A 23,442-nucleotide genomic window follows, 5' to 3' on the forward strand; every position below is an offset into this window, starting at 1 on the left:
GTATAGAAGAGAAAATAGAATACAGAAGAAAGAAAGAAAAGAAAAGAAAAGACTCAGAGAGAGAGAGAGAGAAAGAGGGAGGGCCATTGAGTTACAGCGACAAGCGAGCGACTTTTAACGTTATATTTACAATGACTTCTCAGTTGTCACTCTTAAACTTCAGAAAATGCAGGGATAATCGAGGAACAATGGCTGGGGTTGATGGAGACCGTGAAAACTGGGATTTGCTCGGGGAATATACCAACAAGACCCTGAGGCTGAAGGCAGACCGCTGGTGCAAGGCTGTGCAGAATGAAGACAACCGCTCTACCATTCTTAATTTCTTGGATGGTGACGCTGAACTGGTAAGAAAAAAAAGATATGCATTAGCAAAACTGTTAAAAAGGGATATGATAATAGTGTGTGTGTATGTGTGTGTGTGTGTGTGAAGTTAGAGGAATACATGCAGAGCGTGTCTCCTCTCCATCGGTTATCGCGGTAGAATGGGTAGATGATATCCTAGAAACATAAATGTCCACTGTTACATCCGAGCTTCCACAATTTTCTTTCCTCAGAATTTTCCAGAAGCCCATTTACCTTGAAGGAAGGATGAACAGCTGCTCATGATCTAAAGAGGGGTAAGCTGTATGCCGACTGCCCCAACCCGTCTGACCGCGACACATGGGCGCAAGCAACGTGTGTGTGTGTGTGTGTGTGTGTGTGTGAACCTAAGCATATGTATATACTCACGTTTGTTGAATGTTGCAGGTGGTGGTGAGCCTGAATCACTCCAATCAGCTAGTATCCACGCCCGAGGTACCAGCTGGACTACGTACGAAGGGCGTGTATTACCTGAAGGCGAGCGACGTGCCTCTGGTGCGCGAAGAGGAACACAGCAATGTCCGGGAACATGTTATATTTGGGGACATATCGCCTCAGCCTCTTGACCAGCTCTCCACTCTCATTGAAGAGGTGAGAACCCGAGATGACAGAAAATAACGATATGATGGTAGTAATGATAAAGTGTTTATATAATAATGGTGAAGATAACGAAGTTACAAGCTCAATGAAGAGGTGAGAGTTTGACGTTAACAATTAGGAATAATGATGATGATGGTGTTGGTGGCTCCAGACATTTGGCAATTGGGTCGTGTTTAATGATGATAAAAGTATGATCAAGTAATATTATGATCAGATGGACACACAACAGTCATCAGTCATACACAGCGAGATCGATAAACATGATATGCAACCCGCAGCGCACACCGGGCCAGTCAAATCCTTTTCATCTTTTTCCTCCTCCTCCTTTTTTTTTTTTTTTTATTACTTTCTCCTTTCCTCCTACTGCTGCTCTCCTTCCTTCATTTTTTTTTTTGCACTTTTCCTCTCTTCCCTTGCTCGTGCTGGTTATTATTATTATTATTATTATTATTATTATTATTATTATTATTATTATTATAATTATTATTATTATTATCATTATCATTATTATTATTATTATCATTATTATTGCAATTATTATTATTATTATTATTATTATTATTATTATTATTATTATTATTATTATTATTATTATCATTATTATTATTATTATTATTATTATTATCATCATTCTTATTATTATTATCATCATTGTTATTAATTATTTTATTTTACTATTTCTCTCTCTCTCTCTCTCTCTCTCTCTCTCTCTCTCTCTCTCTCTCTCTCTCTCTCTCTCTAAAGAACAACCTTGTCAGCACAACCATGAGATAGTGCAGACTGAGGGCATACTGTTCTTCCCCAAGGTGATCATCCCAATGTTGGAAAATCCTGCTAACCGAACTGGGTGGCCAGAGATGGTGTGTGAAGATGTGTCCCATCAACTCTATGCCCTCCGAGGAACAGTCTACCGGATGTGGGGACAGCTTCGAGGCCAGACACTCCTCCCTCTTCCTTTTGGAATGGAAACTCTAGAAAAGGCTGAGAGACACGCACTAGACACGTGAGCCTTAACTTTGTTTTGCAGTTGTTCTCATATCTAGAGTGTCATGGGTTCTTTATTTTGTTGCTGTTTTAGCAATATGAGTGTGCAGACCTGTTTCAGTAATGTCTCATGTTTCAAAATAAGTTAACATTGAGTTGACACTGTTATTACATACTTTGATTTCATGTTTTTGTTAAAAACTGTAATCATTCTTAAGAAACAAAGTGCCAAGTGTAGACAGCATGATCATAGTTTCCATTAAATTAAGCCCTTATTTAACCTCAAATGCTTATACAATAATGATTGATTTCTTGTCCTTGTGTGTTCACCTCTTGTGGGTGTCCTCTGTGTGGCAGCGGGGAGATGACAGACTCCCAGCTGAAGAGTGCCATTGAGGGTGTAGTGATCAAGTGGGTGCATCAGGTGGAGGAAGTGCTGGTGCAGGACACTGACTCTCTTGCTTCACCCCCTCACTTCCCTAAGCCTCTGGAGGAGATTACCTTCTGGAAGAAGCGAAGAGAAAACCTTGCCCACATAGCAAGCCAACTCAAAGATAAAAAGGTAGAAGTTCTTTCATATCAATTTGTCATGTCACATAGAAAACATTTTCATGACTAATAGAACCACAATGACAGCTTTGTAGATGACTGAGGAGTTGTTTTGTTTATTTTTTTAGAAGGAAGTCTTTCCATTACCTAACATTTAAAAAATTAAATATGTATCTTATGTAACTGCACGTAATATCTGTCGTGTCAGCAACTCATTGATGATGTCTGATGCATTCCTGTTCAGGTTATGATGATGTCAAATATCTTGGAGGTGACTGAGTCTGCCTATTACCCTGCCTTCATGAAAATGAGTGCTGATGTTTCAATGGGTAAGTCTAAGTGCAAGCACATCACATATGACTACTTGAGGATGTAATCTTTCTGACCTATGACTGAAAACTAGTAAATGATCTAATATAACAGTAATGACTGGACAGTGAAGTCTGGTAAAAAATATCATGGGATGTGGTGATTAATTTTGTCCTAAATGATGACATATTAAACTCATGTTTTTCTTGGATGTTCTATATCAGGGATTAAGTGTTCTGGTGCCAACCTCACACAACCAACTTACCGTGCATGAAGATAAATTTTTTCAGTGTTTCCATGATGCTCCAGTGGAGGGCATGACACAACTGATGATTTTATATACATTATATTTTGCAGCTGTGGAGGAGGCGAGGGATATCATGATCCACTTCACACCACTCAAGCCTCTCCTGGAAGGGCTGGAGAGTGGGGAGTTTCAGGATGCACTGCCCATCCTCCCTCCTCTGGTGCACTGCATTTGTCTCCTGTGGACTGCTTGTCCTCCATATAGGAAACCAGATCGGATTGTAACTCTTTTCAAAGAAATTACAAATCTACTCATTAGCATGGTAAGTTGCAACACATCTCTCTCTATATTGTTTTGATATAATGATATTTATTATTGTTAAGCATAGCTTTAAACTTTTTGTTCATTCCTCCTCTGCTTGAAAACAGTTCAAAAGTCTGTGGCTCTATTTGAGAGGCTGAATGTCTTTAAAATGGCCTAGCTGCTTACTACTGGCCAGACTGGAAGAATGCTGTCACTGTGCTCTCTATGTATTGCAAGAGATAGCTTGAAGGGATGAAGTAAAGGGACTGAGAACTTCCCTTTTACTGTACTGTCATTTGTACAATGAGACAAGGCATGATGTTTTGTCTCACCTACCTCTGTCCTGTATATAGATGTTAATATGCACATTCTCCATTGTTCCTAGCCAGATTGTGCACACATTTCAGTCCCATAATTCTTTTTGCATCTTGGATTAACCTCAGTATTTCCCTCTTTTGACAATGCAGGCAGTGTATGAACTTGTATATTGTATTGTCATTGTTTCTCCTCAGGGTCAGGTCTTCATAGGAACTGTAGGATTCCAGGCTGAGACAACAGAGCCACTACAAAAAATCAACACATGTGTCTCTGTTCTCAGAAAGTTTAGGTAAGCATAATTTTGCTTAATTAGGCTCTGCTTAATGGTGAGAGTCAGCACTGGTGTCACCTTGTAGCGGGACACAAGTCACCGCTCCTAGCACTCCGTTTTCTGTTAATTTATCACCCTTCCGTTTTCACTCTCTCTACTGCACAGACTTTTGTCTTTCATATCTTTTTCATCACTTTATACATTTCTCTTACTTGTCACATTCTTTGCACGCTCTTTGACACATGTGTTACACATCTTCTCAACACATCTTATTACTCCTTTCTTCACACAGACATGCACACACACACATACACTCTCTTTTTCCATAATTTTGTATATATCATTTATTTTATGTTAAGTAATTTTTGTATATATAGTTCATGTTTTTGCTGAATATACACCCAAACTATCTATCCCCTCAAAAAAAAAAAGAAAAAAAAAAAAAAAAAAAAAAAAAAAAACAGGATACACTCGACAAATCACTAACAATATAGCAAAGGCCAAACATGCACTATTATTATTATTATTATTAAACATAACGGAGAAGGCGGAGTGGGACGAGCGCAAGTTGCCAGATGACAACCCCCACCCACCTTGACCGTAGAAAGAAGAAAGGAAAAGCAATTAGCACAATAGTAGGATGAAATCAGAGCAGGAGAAAATAGGTTAAACAATTATAAAGAACGCCTCAACGAACTGAGAATTATTAAAACTCACAAAAAAATTCAACAAAAAAAATCAACAATTCTGACTTATTTAATATATGTCAGACAACACGAGTAAATGTAGTATAACTACTTAAAACTTGATGGTATAAAATCACAGGTATAGTTACATAATTTATCACAGGTATAGCTGCAAAAGCAACCAGAGTTTAATTGACTAGACTCTTCAAGATTTTGTTCGAAGCAGACTTGAATTTTTGCACATCACTCGCAGTGCATGTGCCCTCGTCAAGCATGTTCCAAAGTCTTACAGCACAAGGAACAAAGCTTCGCTGAAACTGACTGGTGTGACACCTAACCTGCTGTAAGCAGCGCGCATGTGAATTTGACGCAAGTCGAGTGTTTCTGGTGGGCACAAATGCATTTGGGATGGAGGCATTCAGCGGGTGAAGCTGGTTGGCATGGATCTTATATAGCATGCAGACACTGCTGACATTGCGTCGGTGACCAAGATCCCAAGCTGCTTCGCCACCACAGAGGAACCTAGCGGAGGAGACAACTCTGTCAATGAGACGGAGGTGGGACACAGCTGCGGAAGACCACACAGGAGCACAATACTCCAGCAGTGGAAGAATAAAACACCGGAAGCAGCTGGCAGAGATAGACTGGTCACCAAAAATCCGGTAAGCCTTCCTCACAACGCCAAGCTTTTGCGAGGCAGAACTGACAAGACGCCTGATGTGCCGTTCAAAAGACAGTTTTGAGTCGAATCTGACACCCAAAATATCAAGCTCATCAGAGGCGCGCCATCAACAAGCAGAGGGCCGTGAAGGGGATTTAACGTGCGAGAGCGTGAAATACACAAGCATTTTGATCTCTAAAAAGATTTCATAAACTAACCACTAACATTAAACTACATTTGATTAAAGCCTGCGTAATTCCAATGCTAATATACCCAGATTATCCTCTGGCTACACTTTCAAAACATGCAATTAGCAAACTACAGAAAATCCAGAACCAAGCCTTAAGATTCGCATACAATAAGAAATACCCATACAGAAAAACTACTTTAGACCTGCATCAATTAAGCAATCTGAAACCAATAAACATTATATTACACGAACGAGCACAGAAGACAAAATACACACTTCAACATATACTACAAGACAACACATACATACAAACAATAACAGAAAACCAAAACAACAACTTGGAACACACATGGTTCAAGAAAACGGCAAAAGCTCTTGAACGAGAGGTTCCACAACCACTTTACACATAAACAGGGAAAAGGGAAGAAGAAAGAGGGAAGCAAAAACAAAATAAACTCACGCACACACACATAAATACACCCACGCACACACATGCACACGCACACAAAACACACACGCACTCACCAAACAACCAGTAAAACTAAAACATATATATATATCTACACACTGACACTTGTCCCTAATCAATAGACACACCTTGCACTGCGTCAAAGAGTACAATTAATAAGAACAGCAAGGCGTATCGCCCGCCACCTTTCATTCTTTATTTGTACTTCACTTTCATCCAACCTATTATTCCCTCCAACTCCCAACTCTACCCCCCCCCCTAGTTTCACCCAAACTTTCTATCCCCTCAAAAGATCAAAAGATCAAAAAGAATAAACAGAGAATACCCAGGCTAAGTTTCCTTTGCCAGAGCTACACTGCTATGACACTATGCTCACTCTGCTATGACAGAGAATACCCAGGCTAAGTTTCCAGTGTCATAGCAGTGTAGCTCTGGCAAAGGAAACTTAGCCTGGGTATTCTCTGTTTATTCAGCTTATTAAAGGTTTATTGAGTATTATGTCACATATACATATATACATATTGCACAAAAAGAAAAATATACATAAATATACATAATACACAAAGCGGGCACCAACCCGCAGGTGGGGGAGTCTTGGGTCCCGGTGGTGGGCGGTGCGGTGGCGCGGCGAGGAGTGCTGCTCGCCGGTCAGAAAAGGAGCTGCGACCTGTTCAGCGGGGCGGGGGCGCTGCCCTGAGAACTCGCAGCATCAGGTCTGTGGGCGTGTGGCGGACGATGAGGGCAGCCCTGGCCTCGCGGCTGCTGAGGAGATCACCGCCTACAGGATGGGCCGGTGGTGGCGGCGTTGGTCTGAGGGCGGCGGTGGCCGGACAGGACAGTAGGTAGTGCACTAGCGGGTGGCGGCTGTGCCTCCCGCAGTGGTCACACTCCTGCCCCCGAAAGTCGTCGTACAGCTGTTCCCTGGTGCAGTAGCCCAGCCTTACGCGTTGCAGCAACACGCCGTCTGCTCTGGGCTGCTGCTGGGAGGCGTCCAACGACTGGTAGCCAGTGGCGGAGGCGTACCAAGCTGCCTGTCTCTTCCTGGTTTCCAGCTGCCGGTGCGTGTGGCGGGCGCGCTTGGTTGCGGCGAGCCTGGCTCGCGCCCTCACTTGGCTCAGGCTGGGCGGCACATGCCTTGTCACCTGGGGGCTACTAGCAGCTCTCTTGGCGGCTGCGTCGGCAGCCTCGTTGCCTCGTTCTCCCACGTGGCTGGGTATCCAGTTGAGCCTCACCCGCCGCCCCTGCGCGGCGAGGCTCTGGAGGCTACCCAGGATGGCGGTGACGAGGCCCACGTTGTCGCTGGGATACGGCTGTTGGAGAGCCTGTAGCCCCGTTCTGGAGTCGGTGTGGAGCACCACGGTGCGCTCCCGCCGGTGTTGAGCGTGCTCCAGGGCCAGCAGGATGGCCACCAGTTCTGTCTGCAGGGTGGAGCAGTGGTCGGGAGTCCTCTCACACACCTCGGCTCCTCTGGTGATGGCAGCAGCGCCCGTCCTTCCGCTGTCAGGGTCAGCCGAGCCGTCGGTGTAGTACACAACACTGTCTGGCTCGGTGACCTGCGCCATGGCCATGAAGGCGTGCTGCCGCATCTCCTCCACGGCGCAGAGCGCCTTGCTGGCGGGCAGCTGTGTGACGGAGAACTCTGCCGCGGGTGGCTCCCACGGGGGTGGGGCGCGGAAGGTGGGGGCAGGGAGGTCCGCCTGTGGCCAGTTCTCCATGCGAGCCAGGTTGTGGGTAGCCAGCGTGCACTGCAGCAGCCACGGGTTGCGGCGGAGAGATTCGGCGCCCTGCGTCCCCGCCAGCCTCAGTCTCCTCTGTGTCACTCCCTCCGCGTCACGCTGCAGCACCCTCGCTACGCGGCAGGCCGTGATCTGCTGTACCCTGGTGGTGAGGGGTACCAGTCTGGTCTCGCTCTGCATGACGCATGCGCTGGACCACCTCGGTGCCCCCAGCATGGTCCTCATTGCGGTGTTTTGTAGCACCTCGATCCGCTCCTGCTGGTTTGGAGAGAGTGCTATGAGGACGGGGGCGCTGTAATCCACCAGCGAGCGAACAGCGTGCACGTAGTACTGGCGCAGGACGGAAAAAGTGGCGCCCGCGCTGATTCTCGTCATGGCCCGCATCACGTTCAGCCTAGACTGCGTCCTCTCCCTCAGGTAGGCGGCGTGGGCTGTGAAGGACAGCCGCTTGTCCACCCACACACCGAGGTACTGGTAGGAGTTGGTCCATGCCAGCTCAACTCCCTGGACGCGGAGCTGCCAGGCTGGGTCTGCCGCCTTCACCATCATGGCCCGGGACTTCTCTGCCGAGATCTTGAGCCCCAGGTCCTGGCATTTCCCGCTGATGAGGTCGAGTGCCTGCTGTCCTCCTGAGCTTGTTACCCCTTCCGGTGACCACGAGGGCGAGGTCATCGGCGTAGCTCAGCAGGACGGTGCCAGCATGGAAAGGCAGTGCCACTAGCTGTTCCATCAGTAGGTTGAACAGCAGGGGGCTGAGGATGCCGCCCTGGGGCGTCCCGTTCTCAAGTACCTTGAAGGTTGACCTCAGGCCCTGGAATCTAACCCTGGCGCGGCGGTGCTGCAGGTAGTCGCGGAGCCGGGCCAGCAGCCTTCCTCGCACCCCTTTCCGCACGAGTGCGTGGAGGATGGCGTGAGGGCTGACTAGCTCGAACGCCTTGTTTACTCAGCAAAAACATGTACAAAAAAACATGTATACAAAAATTACTTAATATAAAATAAATGATATATAGAAAATTATGGAAAAAGAGAGTGTATGTGTGTGTGTATGTCTGTGTGAAGAAAGGAGTAATAAGATGTGTTGAGAAGATGTGTAACACATGTGTCAAAGAGCGTGCAAAGAATGTGACAAGTAAGAGAAATGTATAGTGATGAAAAGGATATGAAAGACAAAAGTCTGTGCAGTAGAGAGAGTGAAAACGGAAGGGTGATAAATTAACAGAAAACGGAGTGCTAGGAGCGGTGACTTGTGTCCCGCTACAACCTTGACATGGTTACGTTTTACTAGAGACCGTTTCTTAGGGAAGGCTGTGAAATTGTTTTATTTCCAGCATATATACAATAATGAGATTCATCCAGAGTTTTGCCTGCATATTATGGCTTTGCCAGATGAGATAGAAGAGCCAATAGGACAACTTCCATGAATTTCTTCAGTTACAGGCATGCTACATGTAGAACTCTCTCATCACCTGCATGGACATTCATTTGCAGAAACCCTTGCAATGGAGTTAGTGTATAGGAGGAGCAATATAACTACTAGTTATGTCTACATCTTAATGCCAAACAGATTTCATGGCATTGTGTCATTTCATAGTTATATTTGCATGATTTTTTTTTCAGGTTATGTTAGAGTGAAGTAATTATATATTTCATTCTTAGCAGACTCTTTATATGTGACTCATAGATTCATGTCACATTATAATTATATATAAGAAGAAAGATTGTTGCATAAATTGGCTCATCTGCACCCTCAGAGAGATCTTTGAGGAGCACAGGGCCAAAGTGGAGACTTACTTTCCTGAGGGTGAGAGGCCACGTTCCTGGGAGTTCCATCCCACCCATGCCTTCTCTAGGATGGATCAATTTCTGGAGCGTCTAGCCAACATCAAGGTAAAGAAGTAATCTCCAAAACTGTGAACTAATTTATTATTCTCATAAAAAGCAAGACAAATAACTTTAAAGATCATATCACATTCTAGCAGAGATCATATTTTCTACGGACATATGTCTAATTTTTTTTTCTTTCTATTTCATTATCAGCTTCATGCATTATAAAGCTGCTGTATCTTAAGAGCCTTTAAAATGTGTGGTATTTTTGTGTGTACAATTGCTTCATTTTCTAGAGAGCCTTCACTGACAGATGCACACACACACACACACACACACACACACACACACACACACACAGTTGTTTTTATAGTTTGAGCTTTAAGTCAATATGTGATGTGCATTACTATCTTCTACTTACAGGAAATATTTGATGTGGCAAAAGAGTTTCTGAAAATTGAGAAAGTAGAATTTGGTGGACCTAAAGGAAAAGTCCTTGGAGCAAATATTTCAGCCGTCTACAGGTGAGATCATCAGTGTTGTACTGATTGCCCTCTCATCTTCCATATCCTCCTCCTCCCCCTCCTCCTCCTCCTCCTCCTCCTCCTCCTACCTGCTCCTCCTCCTCCTCCTCCTCCTCCTCCTCCTCCTCCTCCTCCTCCTCCTCCTCCTCCTCCTCCTCCTCCTCCTCCTCCTCCTCCTCCTCCTCCTGCTTCTCTAATGAAATGATATATGTATATTCATATAAAAACTCTTTAACAAATTATTCACAAATTTTAGTGGCCAGTACTGAACTGAAGAACAAAATCCTTCAAGATAATAACAAACCCACCCACTAATGCCTAGACCAATAGTTACTATTTTTTTCATTGTGTACTAATATACTTATGAAATTTTGAAATCAGTGAGTTCAATGAGGCCTACACTGCATTCTCCATCCTGACCTATGACTGTCTGGACCCCGCTGAGGATGCATTCAATGAGGGACACCAACAGTTCAAGAAGAAAGTAACTGAACTTGAGCAGCGTCTGAGCCTCATCGTGAAGAACGCACTGCAGGAGAGCCAGAGCCCTGAGGCATATTTCAAGGCAAGAGAAATACGTATACTTGTCACATTAAAGGAACTAATAAGATGGAGAAAATTTATCTGCAAGTAATGGTGAAAGTGATGATAATAGTAAGGACTGGTATATTTAGTGAGGAAAGAAAAATGGAAAGAATGAAAAAAATAGAATGGATGAAAATGAGATGACAAGGAATATCTGTGACAGTGTGACAGGTGCTGGAAGTGTGAGAGGAATGGCTTCTTGTAAAATAGAAGTTTACAGAGAGAGAGAGAGAGAGAGAGAGAGAGAGAGAGAGAGAGAGAGAGAGAGAGAGAGAGAGAGAGAGAGAGAGAGAGAGAGAGAGCTGGTGCATGTACTGCTGGAAGTGATGCTTCTGCTGGGACCATCCTCTTGAGGTAGATTCTAAGAAAAGTTATCAGACTAGATTAGAGTAAGTCATATTCTTTGATTGTTATCTGGAAGTCCTTTGGCAGGATGGTCATGGTACAGCCTTAAATATATTTTTTACTTTTTCCATATTCCTTCAGGTAGTGGAGCTGCTGGGAAGCATCCTGGAACGGCCTATAATCCAGGCTGAGTACACCAACTGCCTCCCACACCTTATTCACCTTTTGAAGCAGGAAATTGAGACAGCCAAGGCAAGTTAATTGTAGTATATCCTTTTTAAATGGCCACCTTCACAGTATGCTAGATTCCCTGTTGGGTTAATCTCTGTTAGTTAGAAGATGAATTGTTTGCTTGTATACTTTTGTTGAGAGCTTATTGCAATGCTTGTTATGTGTCTTTTTTAATTTCTTTAGGAGCTCTTTGAACGGTGGCAGAATGGAGAGGGCAATGATACACAACAAGATGAGACAAAAACAGAAGAGGAAGATGTAGCACTTGAAGAAGAAGAACAAAGAAATGAAAAACAGGAGCTAAAGGACTGCAGTATGCTTCACCGCTACTTTCCTCCTGTGGTGGGCAAGCTGAAGTGTTTGAAGGAGGTGCGGGACCGTGTGGCAGGCAACATGCAATCATTCTCTCAGCTGAATCACCCGTAAGTCAACTTTATTTCTCAGATACACTCACTTTGACCTTTGCATGTCTCTGTCAAATGTACATAGTAGTGTTAGATTTTGTTTTGGTATGTGTTTAAGTGAAATGATATAGAGCAATTTTATTTTAGAAGAAAATCACATTATTTTCTTTTATTACAGATTTATAAGCAGTGAAGATGGAATGGTTCTGCAGCGACAGTGGCAAGAAGTTGCTAATGATGTGCAGGAATACATTGATAAGGTGGTGGCTGAGTGGCGAAGTGTAGCAGGTGCTGACTACACCCCTGCCCTCAGCCAGCCACTTCTCCAGCGTCGACATGACTCCACCATTGCTGTCAACTTCAGTGCTGAGGTACTTTGGTATTTGTCATCAATATTTACAGACACTTTCCTTCCATAAGTTAAATGATTTGTGCAGCATAAGGAAATTCTCATCCATACTGACTTTGTTCCATATAGAGATACTAGTTATAGTATATTATGATATGATATATCAGTTTAGCTTATAATCTCCTTCCCCACACAGCTTGTTCGGGCACTGCAGGAACTGAAGTATGTGTGGGTTGTGGGCGTAGTGTTAAAAGAAGGAGCAGAACTAGCAGAGCGACGAGAAACCTTCAGGAAGTACACTGCCAACTTACAGCTGGTGGCTGACTGGTATGTACCACATCTGAAAGTTTAGGAATTTGATTATTGCTTTATGCCTAGAAGCTGGGGAGTAAATTTAGTTTATTCTTAGGGAATGCATATTGGTATAAGTGTGGAAAAGATAACTAGATATGTGCACAGATAGATAGATTAATAAATAGATAGATAGATAGATAGATAGATAAACAGATAAGTAAACAGAGAGAGAGAGAGAGAGAGAGAGAGAGAGAGAGAGAGAGAGAGAGAGAGAGAATATATTTGTTGTATCAAAAAATGGTTACTTTACAGGTACAACCACATCAAGACCAACACCAATGATGTGGAATTCAATTTGATTCGCAAAGAAATGGAAGATATTGATACAAATATTCTGAAGGCTGAGTCTGAGCTGACATGGAACTCTGAGGGTGAGATGTTAGAGTGACTGAGTCAAGTAGCATAAATTTGGATATATGTAAGTAGAGTCATACATTAGGGCTATAAGTTTATGCCTTATTGGTACCTCAAGGTTGTTGCTTAACCTGAATTTTGTGAAACTTTGAGTACTAATTAATTGCTACATATGCTTGTCACTTTCAGAAGCCCAAAATTTACACCTTTGTCTTCCCTGAAATGCGTGTGTTTGAAATAGATGATATATCAGGGTAGCTATCTCCTTGAAGGGTATTGCCAATTGCCAATTGCTTCTCCAACTGTATATATTATCATTTTTCTCCAGTTGCTTTTTATGTTTTCTCTTTTAGGTGTATGGGATTATATTGCAAACTTACGTGATACTGTCAGCAATTTGGAAAACCGTGTTCAGAAGGCCCAAGCAAACATTAAAGTGATGGATGGCATTCTGGCCAGCTGGGTGCTTAAACCAATCTTTGAGAGGAAGGATAGCAAGAAGGATGCACTTCTAAACCTTGAAGACAGAGAAGAGAGGCTCAAGAAAGTGTATGTAAAAAAAATTTTTTAAATCTTGTATATATACTGTGTATATGGCATTTAATTTACATTGATATCTGTTTCTATAAAGTTCCATGAGGAAATAACCTTTCCCTTTCTCTTGTTGTCATCAGATATTGCAATTAAAACTTTCTCTGTAGTACTCAACTGGCTTCTTATCACATCATCTTGGAGTTTGCCTGATATGTCAGTTTATTCATCTGGTGTGTATATTGATATGTTTAGATTAGGGAAGCAGTAAACACAAATACATCTGTCCATTTCACTCAGATTCAACAACATGCAGCGAGATGGAGGCAAACTGAAGGCAATGGTGGATGAGAATCAGGCCTTACTAAAGGTGCCCGAAGGATCCCGTCACTGGGACCGGTATCTTCTCTTTCTTGACAACATGATCACACGGGGCCTTGTTGATGCTGTCAGCTGCAGGTACGTGAGAGCTAATCAGTGTTCTGAAATATGTTGTAAAGAATTTTTCTCTGCATTGATAAAAGTTCTTCAAAGTTAAATATTAATTTGGTGAAATTGTGTTATATCAACATGTTGATATGCAGCTAATTAAAAAGATTGATTTGTATGTGTAAAACAAAATGGCAGATTAGTGCATTGTATCTTTTACTGCAGTGTATTTTACTTGCTGGACAACTGTGAGCCTCGTGTGAACCAATTTCCATTGCTAGAGGCACGTCTAGAACTGAGAGAACCCAACCTCGTCATTAGTCCTTCACCAGAAGAGCTTGTAAACCTGGCAGAGTCTCTGGTTAATGACACTGTGCACATTTCAACTCTTGTACCTCGTCTCTCCACTCATGCTCATGCTACCTACCTTGTAAGTTACACAGTATCTATCCATTTTTTATATGGACATCAGAACTAGGAGGTAATCTATGAATACCAATTACAAAGCTCTCACGGAAAAAAATGAGTTGATCAGTTTAATTGTAAACTGAGGGACCTTACTCAAGTTATCTTGTTAGATGATGCTTGCTTGTTCTTTTGCTTACCCAATTAATAAACAACTGACACACATCAACACACATATATGTAATATTTACTTTATTCAGCCTGGTGTGGAAAAAGATGATGAGGTAGTGGAGCTGAAAGAGGCATTGGTGGGAAGATTCCAGGCTGCATCAGGCAAGATTGCTGAACACAGAGATCAGTTCCTTCAACATCAAGCCCTTTGGAGAGACCGTCGGCAAGATGTCCTTGCCAAATTCCTTACTTCAGGGGAAGGTGATGCTCAGCCTTCCTTGCAACAGTTCAAGCAACAGGTCAGATTTATGTGTTCAGTTATTTGTTGTAATAAGTTTGGTCACATGAATTTTATTTTTAACTAGTAGTGTTTACATCCAACATTGCTGTTGCTTCCATCTTTTATTTCAGATTGATCGATATGAAGCTCTGTACACTGAACTTGAGGCCATTGAAACCACTGTGGTGTTTGACAAGTGGTTCCGCCTGGATGTGCGGCCTTTCAAGCACAGCCTCCTGGAGAACACAAAGAAGTGGGCAAGAATGTACAAACAACATTTAATCAACCAGGTCACAAATAGGTAAAGAAAAGTGAGCTGTTAATAGATCAGTGACAATTTTCATATGAGTTATTCATAGATATATGCATGTACAAGTAAGTCATAAGAGAACATTATGCAACATTACTATACACACGACACATACTCTTACTTTGTAGAACTATTAAGAGAGCACCATTGTCCTCACAATGTCTTTTTCTTGTCACAGTCTGACAGAGCTTGACAAATTTATCAAGGAAGCTGAGGTGGGTGTGGCACAAGACCTTGGTAATGGGGACTATGACATACTTGTGTCAATCATGGGTCATCTTGTTGGTGTGCGTGAGAGGATTCACTCTACAGATGCCATGTTTGAACCACTCAAGGCCACCATCGCCCTTGTCAAGCAGTATGGCGATGACTTGCCTGAAACAATGCATCTCAAACTCCAGGTAACACTTAATATTGAAGTGAAATAAAAGATCATAGGGATATTGAAAAAAAAAAAAGAAACTATGAACAGGAAGAATATAAGTGTGAAAGCAATGTAGGATATAAGAAATAGAATTATCTTTCTCATTTTGACCTGCATCACAGAGTATAATATGTGTAATTTTGCTATGCAGTTTGTATATACAGTGTGTGTGTGTATGTGTGTGTGTGTGTGTGTGTGCGTGTGTGTGTGTGTGTGTGTGTGTGTGTGTGTGTGTGTGTGTATGTTTTCTTTGATTTCTCTATAGAAAGGAAAATAGATTGTTGAAAAATATCATAATCACTTTCTTGCAGGAGTTACCAGAGCAATGGGAATCACTGAAGAAACAGTGTGACTTGATTCGACAGCATGTGGCGCCATTAAAAGCCAGTGAAGTTTCAGCAATCAGGAAAAAATGCATCAAATTTGAAACACGCCAAGCTATTTATCGTGAAAAGTTTAGGAAGTATTCCTTTTTCAAGTAAGTTCTTGCCTTTCTCTTTGTTCTTTGAGATGCTGTGACATTGAGTGACAGCATGTGCACAAGCAGTCTGCAGAGGCACCACTGTTGATACATGTGGCCGCCCCAGCACAGACTGCCTCTGGTCATCACTATCAAAAATAGAAATATAAAAGATGTACAAGAATTTGTAGATAAAGAAAATTAATAAATAAATAGATAAAATATAAGTAAATAAGTTAACAAAAGGACAGAAAGGAGAATTTGGGATACAAAAGATTAAAACAGGATATTGTTCCTTATCCAGTTTCTGTTGTGAGCTGCCCTACTGGAGGCTGGAGCGAGTCAACATGAGGCTTCAGCGATTGGAGGAAGAGATGCATCAGTTGCAAGATTCTGCTGTGTTGTTTGAAGTAGTCATTCCAGAATTTAAATACATGAAAGCTTGTAGGAAGGAACTTCGCATGCTGAAGGTAAACAACAATGATGTGAATAACTTGTGTGATCATGTTAGTGTAACAGTAAGAAATCAAACAATTTGATAGGTAGTTTTTGCTACAAAGTCCTAAATGCTATCCTCTACTTTTAGCAATTGTGGGACCACATCTGTCTTGTGAGGGCATGTGTTGACTACTGGAAAACAACACCATGGAGGGAAGTTGATGTTGAAAATATGGACATTGAGTGCAAAAAATTTGCTAAGGACATAAGATGTAAGCAATGGATTATGCTCTCTCAGACTTTATATATGTCTTTATGTAAAAGTATATTTAATGTGTACAATATTTACAAAACTCATTTAACTTGATTCATTATTCAGATTTCAACCTTTTCCTTGTATAAAATCAGCCCTGGATAAGGAGATGCGTTCCTGGGATGCCTACATAAACTTGGATGCAACAGTCAAAAACATGCTCACTTCACTACGAGCAGTGGCAGAACTACAAAACCCATCTCTGAGGGAAAGACACTGGGGCCAGCTTCTCATTGCTACCAAATCTGAGTCTTCAACCAAGTCTTTTGTGGTAAGTAAGGAAACTAAAGCTTTTACATTTACATTCCTTAGAGAGGTGTAGGTTAAGAGGGGAGCTGATAAAGATCTTGAAGTAGTATAGGGGATATAACAAGGGAAATGAAAGCAAAAATTCTCAGGATCAATAATCAGGATAGAGAAAAAAAAGCGTTCAAGCCTGAAAAGTTAGACTTGAGAAAGAGATAGGAAGAAATAGGTCCTCAAATACTGGTAGATGAATGGAATGAACTGAATCATCAGGTTGTTAGTATTGAGTTGTTAGGGAGCTTTAAGAGGAAACTAGACTAATTTATGGATTGTGATGATAGGTAGAAATAGGTAGGCATGTTCTATAAAGGACTGCCACATGTAGCTCTGGTGGCTTCTTGCAACTTCCCTTAGTTTTTATATTCTTATTTTATGTTCTTAAGTTGCAATAAGATGATGGGTGAATGATAGATGATATCAAGAGATGGAAATTTGTTAAGCATTCATGTATCACCATATTTTACCATTCACACATATTTTCAATCGAATTTTGGTAAATAACAGAACATGTGTGGTGCATGGTTGTTATTAAAGTTAATTAAAAGCATTTTATTGATATGTGGGCTGTGTATGAGTGTCCTCTGAAATGTTATTTACTGTATGATTATGGCTCTACTCTGACACACAGAGAGAGAGAGAGAGAGAGAGAGAGAGAGAGAGAGAGAGAGAGAGAGAGAGAGAGAGAGAGAGAGAGAGAGAGAGAGAGAGAGAGAGAGAGAGAGAGAGAGAGAGAGAGAGAGAGAGAGAGAGAGAGAGAGAGATTAAGAATGCTTTTATACCTGCAGGCAAACTTTGTTGACAACCCCAGAACCACCTTGGCAGACCTCCTTGAACTGAATCTACATACTTATGAAGATGAGGTGAAGAATATTGTTGACAAGGCTGTAAAGGAAATGTCCATGGAAAAAATCATAAAGGTTTGTTTTTTAGCCTATAAAGAAGACTGCTGTATTGATTATGTATTAATATAAGATTTGAGGTACAGACAAACTGATAATCTTCATGAATGCTAATATATTTAAAATAGTGGCCTTTCTAATGTATATAGGAAGCTGTATGTACATTCTGAATCATTCATCTAAGCCTTGCACTAATGTAAATCCTTGTTACTGTGCCAAATTATAAGCTTTCTTTACTTGTGAAGTGTACTCATGTAGTTTTTGCAGCACTACTATACATATGTAGAAATTATGGCATCAAACAACCATACATGTAAAATGTTCAATATGTGCTTAACAGGAGTTGGAGCTGACGTGGGCCAACCTGGAGTTCCTGATTGACAAGCATCCGAGAACAGGAGTTGCTCTCATCAGAATGTCAGAAGAGATGATTGAAACACTTGAGGAAAACCAGGTGTGTAGAGATGCACTGTTGCACACTCCTGCTGTCCACAGCTGGAATATGTCAGTGGTTGACATTAGTGGCCTTGATTATGAGAGACAGATGGTGTTATAGAAAATATGAAAAACTTAAAATCTGGTTTATCTCATGAAATTACTGTTATTATTGATTTATATTTTTTTATTTCACATTAAGATAATAATTTGACATTACTATATCATACACAGGTTCAGCTACAGAATTTGATGACTTCAAAATACATTGAACACTTTTTGGAAGAAGTTTCTCTGTGGCAGAACAAGCTGTCTGTGGCAGATCAAGTCATTACTTTATGGTAAGCAGTAGGTTACAGGATCCTCCTCATCTTAACTGTGTAGTATGTATTAAACCAAAATCAGTAATTGTTCCTATGCCAAGAAATAATATAATTTGTATACAAAACTCACAAAAAATATTTAGAGTAAAAGGTGTACTGTCTCACAATTATGCACATGACTGGTATCTAAGATGGAGGCAGAAAATGTGCCCTTTATTCCTTTGTTTGTTTATGGGAGTCTGTGTGTGGATCCTTGCTTCCATATTAAAAGAGTGGCAGACAGGTTAGACTCGGTGGAATGTGGATCCATCTGGATATTTGAAGATATGTGACAGTCATTATGTACTGATTACAAGAGAGAGAGAGAGAGAGAGAGAGAGAGAGAGAGAGAGAGAGAGAGAGAGAGAGAGAGAGAGAGAACTTTTTGTGGTTATTTCATTACTTGTTCATATCTGAGCCTTGCACAATTTTCTGCCTACAGGTTTGAGGTTCAGCGCACATGGAGTCATCTGGAGTCGATATTCATTGGCTCAGATGATATTCGCCGACAACTGCCAGAAGATTCTGCAAGATTTGATCAAATTGATATTGATTTCAAAGTAAGATAGTAATGTAATGATCAGGGTACTTGAAGGCAAACAAAACTAGTTCATGAGTCTTATTTGTCTTCTACATGCTCTTTTCTATATGTCCTTTACAGTCGTCCCTTCCAAGAACACAGTCAGTACATGGTGCATCCTTGGAAATTTGCTTACTTGGGACCTCAGATTTGAAAGGAAATTTGGGAGTTTATCCTTCTGTTATCATGTGGTTAGGATCTGTGTCTGAATTTATATCCTTCTACACAGCTTCCAAAATTCTGGAGCTTCTGCAGCTTCTTCCTATTGTTATTACAAAAAAAAAAAAAATGTACATTTGTTTTTCAGGAGCTTGTAGCTGAGATGGTTGCTAATCCTCACGTGCTGAAAGCCACCAACCGTACTGGGCTGTTCCCCAGACTGGAAGCATTGCAGGCTGAATTAACACTTTGTGAGAAAACCCTGGCAGAGTATTTGGAGACAAAGAGACTTGCCTTTCCAAGGTTCTACTTTGTTTCAACTGCTGATCTTCTTGATATTCTTTCCAATGGGAATCAGCCAGTGAAGGTCACAAGGTAAGTTGCTGTTTAGGATAATTTTTTTGTGTGTGCAAGGCAGACAAATAAGGCCAGGCCAGCTGGCTTCTTCTCTTAAAGATGAAGTGATGGAGTTCTGCATTTCTGATTATTGCAAACTCATCAGTTCTCTCCTCATATCAATATCTTCAGAGCACTGATTACACATTGCAGATGAAATTCTTGCTAAGTGTCAGGATACTCTTATTGCATAGATGATGCTGGCTCTTGTGACAAAGCTTACTCATACTTCACCTTTGTACAAGGCTGACATCTCCCATGAAGGGGAGGTACTTGAAACAGTGTATAAGTGTACACATTTATACAAACTTAACTCTGATTTCTTTCCTCAGGCATCTCACCAAGTTATTTGACAGCATTGCTGGACTAAAGTTTGCTGAAGAGGAGTCAGGTGAAGGCACAACAGCAGTGGGGATGAGGGCCAAAGATGGCGAATATGTTGAATTCTCAAACATCACAAAATGTGTTGGACCTGTACGTAATGACTCTTTTGTAAATGCTGATAAATGTTGTCTCTGCTTTCGATTTTCACATATAAAAATGTGAAAACACATGCACACATGTGCAAATTCAATTAATTCCTTTACCATCTCACTGATAATTAACTGTTTTTGATACTAATTCTGGCATGGTTTGCTTCAAGATTACATTTAATATTCATAGCTCATTGCTGCCTAAAACAATAACTATTTAATTCCTTTTGACATGCCCATTTTTGCTTCTAAATACATGTCTCTGTCCTTGCATGCCAAATTGAAGATCACAAAATGGTCACTTACTCTTGAATGCATACATGAAACTTGAATGATTTTATTATCAAATGTCAAAATGAAGTTATGTTTGACTTTTCTGATATTCCCTAGAATAACCTCTGAGCAGATGGTATAGCCAATTCTAATTCCTTTCTTTCCTAATGGTGATTTCTTTATATTAATGTTTTTTTCTTTTTATTCAACCCTCTTGTTTCATGTGTAAAGACTTGGTAGTTTTCTGTCTTAATTTACCATATCAGAGCATTGAAATTATTGTGGTGTTGCAGGTAGAGAAGTGGCTGATGAGTGTGCTGCAGGTGATGCGGGACACAGTGCGAGCCAGGATGACTGATGCAGTGGTGGCTTATGAAGACCGTCCACGGGATCAGTGGATTGGAGATTATCCGGCACAGGTGACTTCCACTATGTTTGGCAAGACATGCTATAATTTGCACACACACACACACACACACACACACACACACACACACACACACACACACACACACACACAACAAATATAGATATAGAAACAGGATAGAATGAGCTTTACTCAGACCTTTTACAGTACAACTAGTAAATACACACATACACACACATACACACACACACACACACAAACAGACAGACAAGTAATCTAACTGTTTCATCATTGCTCAGGTGGCATTAACAGGGACCCAGATCTACTGGACAGTGGAGGTGACGGCTGCCTTTGCTCGCCTGGAGGAGGGCTATGAAAATGCACTGAGGGACTATTACCGTAAACAGGTATTAAATGTATTTCATTAACTTAGAAAGTGTCACTGGTATACAACTATCTTCACCAAGAAGTAATATAAGATTAAATTGTACAGACAGTCCTCTTTTTACACTTAAACACTTAAACACTTTATTATAGCCTAGGTTTATACATTTCATTATTGGATAGGTATACATTATTGGCCAGCCTATGTATAAGCTTGATGCTTTTCAGGCAAATGAAAAATTTAAAAGTACATTACTTAAAGTAAACACAATAGACAACTTAAAATCGAAAAATCTATCATGAAGATAAATAAAAACATAATATGATAAGGTTTATACAGAATAAATATATCTATATTGTTATAAAGTTGAGTATGAAGATGGATGGGATGACACATAGGGTTAGGTGATATAGATTGATACATATATGAGACTGAAATCATATAGATGTGTTTAAAAATAAAGTACAGGAAAGATGATAAAGTTTTGTAGGGTTAGTTTTGTAAGATCAGGGGGGAAGTAATATAAGGTATGAGTGTAGGAAGTGACTGATTAGTATGCATCCAGAAAATGACTCTTTAGTTTGCTTTTGAATTTGTGAATAGAGTGGACATTTTTGTATTGCGAGGGTAGTGAATTCCATATTGAGGGGCCTAGGTAGGATATTGACACTAAATTACTCATGTTCCTCTTCTTGTTTTCAGGTGCAGCAGCTAAATGCTCTTATATCACTTTTGCTGGGAGAACTTACACGACAGCAGCGCCAAAAAATTATGACCATCTGCACCATTGATGTTCATGCACGAGATGTGGTTGGGAGGCTCATCAGCGGACGAGTGGAGAGCGCTGCAGAGTTTGCATGGCAGTCTCAGCTACGCCACAGGTAAGGCATTTCTGTTACTATTCATTTAATGAGGCCATGGCCATGACTGTGCATTCATCACTAATCTAAGTCACTTCAACTGATGTACAGTTTTTTTCTGTTCTTACATGAGAATTTAGAATGAGCAGATGATGGATTATTTCTATTATAACCTGTTACTTCTTGGACTGATAGATTGAGATGGTTTCATCTTGTAGAGTTAATAAGAATCATTATGTGATACTTGAAAGTGATAAATTTAATGTTAGGTAATAGACTAAGGAAGTTATTTTTGTGATGAGAAAACCCAAAGCTGTAGAGATTCATTCATAGCTCACCTGTCATTATTTGACCATGCCTCACATACTGTGTTTGTATTGCATGGAATTTGACTTTCAAAATGTTAAGGAATTAGGATGATGTGTGCATTCATTTTCAGATGGGATGAACAGGAGTCAGACTGTATTGTGGACATTTGTGATGCACGGATGAAGTATGATCACGAATACCTTGGAAATACTCCTCGTCTTGTCATCACACCACTCACTGATCGTTGTTACATCACACTGACACAGGTATTGTTCTCACTTAGAAAGAACATGCATGCTCAGACATCATATTTTTCTCATTCTTTCATCATACATAAAATGTTCTTTTATATATTAATGAAACATGTAACTAAAGCTATGTATTATTCCTATAACTGAAATGATGAACCAAAACCACAACAATAACAAAATGCTCTGTTACAGTCCCTTCATCTGGTGATGGGTGGGGCTCCTTCTGGCCCAGCTGGTACTGGGAAGACAGAAACTACCAAGGATCTGGGTCGTGCTCTTGGAATGATGGTGTACGTCTTCAATTGCTCAGAGCAAATGGACTATAAGGTGAATAGAAATTACTAAGTTAGATGATTAATGTGTTATTGATATGACGGTGAGAGATATAATAAATTGTTCCAGTCTGTTTCAAGATTTCTCCTTAAATGTGATGAACAAGATATTTATGAAAAGAAATAGTTCAGCCAAGTCTACTTTGGGATTTTATTAGAGGACAACTTGAGAATGTTAAGTGTGGAGGAAGAGATATGTTGAGTGTCACTGAAGAACAAGTAATTTCTTTGATAGATTATGTCTGGTGGATGAGTCAGTAAGGCACTGAGGTACAGAACACAATAAAATTTGCTCTGCTGTATTCTGAAATTATAGAAAGATTAGAAGTTAGTAACTCTTAATCTTTTGTTATGATTGTTGTCAAGCAATTAGAGCAATACTTTAACTTTTTATTTGCAGTCTTGTGGCAACATCTACAAAGGTTTGGCTCAGACTGGTGCATGGGGTTGCTTTGATGAGTTCAACAGAATATCTGTGGAGGTGCTGTCTGTGGTGGCTGTGCAGGTGAAGAGTGTCCAGGTGAGTTGTGCTGAGCACCAGTGTCATGTTTCAGTATCATGTTGTTATCTTAGCTTTTCAAAACAAGATGGTCAATACTTTCATGTATCATAATTTTGTGTATAGTTACAGAGTCACTGCA

The 23,442-nt window shown here is 40.9% G+C and overlaps 2 protein-coding genes across 2 annotated transcripts in view; both read left to right on the forward strand.

The window, feature by feature from the left end:
- The first annotated feature begins 169 nt into the window (after positions 1–169).
- On the forward strand, positions 170–11,222 carry LOC135093204 (dynein beta chain, ciliary-like). The gene is made up of 11 exons (XM_063992178.1): positions 170–344; positions 748–951; positions 1,767–1,963; positions 2,302–2,506; positions 2,738–2,822; positions 3,160–3,371; positions 3,865–3,959; positions 9,435–9,570; positions 9,931–10,031; positions 10,413–10,596; positions 11,103–11,222. The coding sequence occupies exons 1-11, from the start codon at positions 189–191 to the stop codon at positions 11,220–11,222; spliced, it is 1,695 nt and encodes a 564-aa protein (XP_063848248.1). The 5' UTR covers positions 170–188.
- A 172-nt stretch (positions 11,223–11,394) lies between these two features.
- The window catches only part of LOC135093140 (dynein beta chain, ciliary-like), a 53,820-nt gene continuing 41,772 nt past the window's right edge, over positions 11,395–23,442 (forward strand). The window contains exons 1-26 of the mRNA XM_063992044.1: positions 11,395–11,614; positions 11,775–11,967; positions 12,142–12,272; positions 12,552–12,670; positions 13,007–13,202; positions 13,485–13,643; positions 13,839–14,043; positions 14,279–14,488; positions 14,601–14,770; positions 14,958–15,180; positions 15,515–15,681; positions 15,968–16,133; positions 16,250–16,373; positions 16,510–16,685; positions 17,506–17,637; positions 17,960–18,073; positions 18,289–18,395; positions 18,859–18,976; positions 19,304–19,530; positions 19,884–20,025; positions 20,591–20,716; positions 20,964–21,071; positions 21,752–21,930; positions 22,349–22,484; positions 22,662–22,796; positions 23,202–23,321. Of these exons, the coding sequence (XP_063848114.1) occupies positions 11,508–11,614; positions 11,775–11,967; positions 12,142–12,272; positions 12,552–12,670; positions 13,007–13,202; positions 13,485–13,643; positions 13,839–14,043; positions 14,279–14,488; positions 14,601–14,770; positions 14,958–15,180; positions 15,515–15,681; positions 15,968–16,133; positions 16,250–16,373; positions 16,510–16,685; positions 17,506–17,637; positions 17,960–18,073; positions 18,289–18,395; positions 18,859–18,976; positions 19,304–19,530; positions 19,884–20,025; positions 20,591–20,716; positions 20,964–21,071; positions 21,752–21,930; positions 22,349–22,484; positions 22,662–22,796; positions 23,202–23,321 (3,990 nt within the window). The 5' untranslated portion in view covers positions 11,395–11,507. The remainder of the gene's footprint in view (positions 11,615–11,774; positions 11,968–12,141; positions 12,273–12,551; positions 12,671–13,006; positions 13,203–13,484; positions 13,644–13,838; positions 14,044–14,278; positions 14,489–14,600; positions 14,771–14,957; positions 15,181–15,514; positions 15,682–15,967; positions 16,134–16,249; positions 16,374–16,509; positions 16,686–17,505; positions 17,638–17,959; positions 18,074–18,288; positions 18,396–18,858; positions 18,977–19,303; positions 19,531–19,883; positions 20,026–20,590; positions 20,717–20,963; positions 21,072–21,751; positions 21,931–22,348; positions 22,485–22,661; positions 22,797–23,201; positions 23,322–23,442) is intronic.

Source organism: Scylla paramamosain, chromosome 42 (assembly GCF_035594125.1).
Source record: "Scylla paramamosain isolate STU-SP2022 chromosome 42, ASM3559412v1, whole genome shotgun sequence".
NCBI lineage: Eukaryota > Metazoa > Arthropoda > Malacostraca > Decapoda > Portunidae > Scylla > Scylla paramamosain.

What these genes read in the sequence shown, in the direction of transcription:
- LOC135093204 (XM_063992178.1), top strand. Translation starts at nt 189, where the DNA reads ATGGCTGGGGTTGATGGAGACCGTGAAAACTGGGATTTGCTCGGGGAA. An exon ending in GCCAACTCAAAGATAAAAAG is followed by an intron (nt 2,507 to 2,737) that starts GTAGAAGTTCTT and finishes ATTCCTGTTCAG; the next exon opens with GTTATGATGATGTCAAATAT. An exon ending in AGCGTCTAGCCAACATCAAG is followed by an intron (nt 9,571 to 9,930) that starts GTAAAGAAGTAA and finishes TTCTACTTACAG; the next exon opens with GAAATATTTGATGTGGCAAA.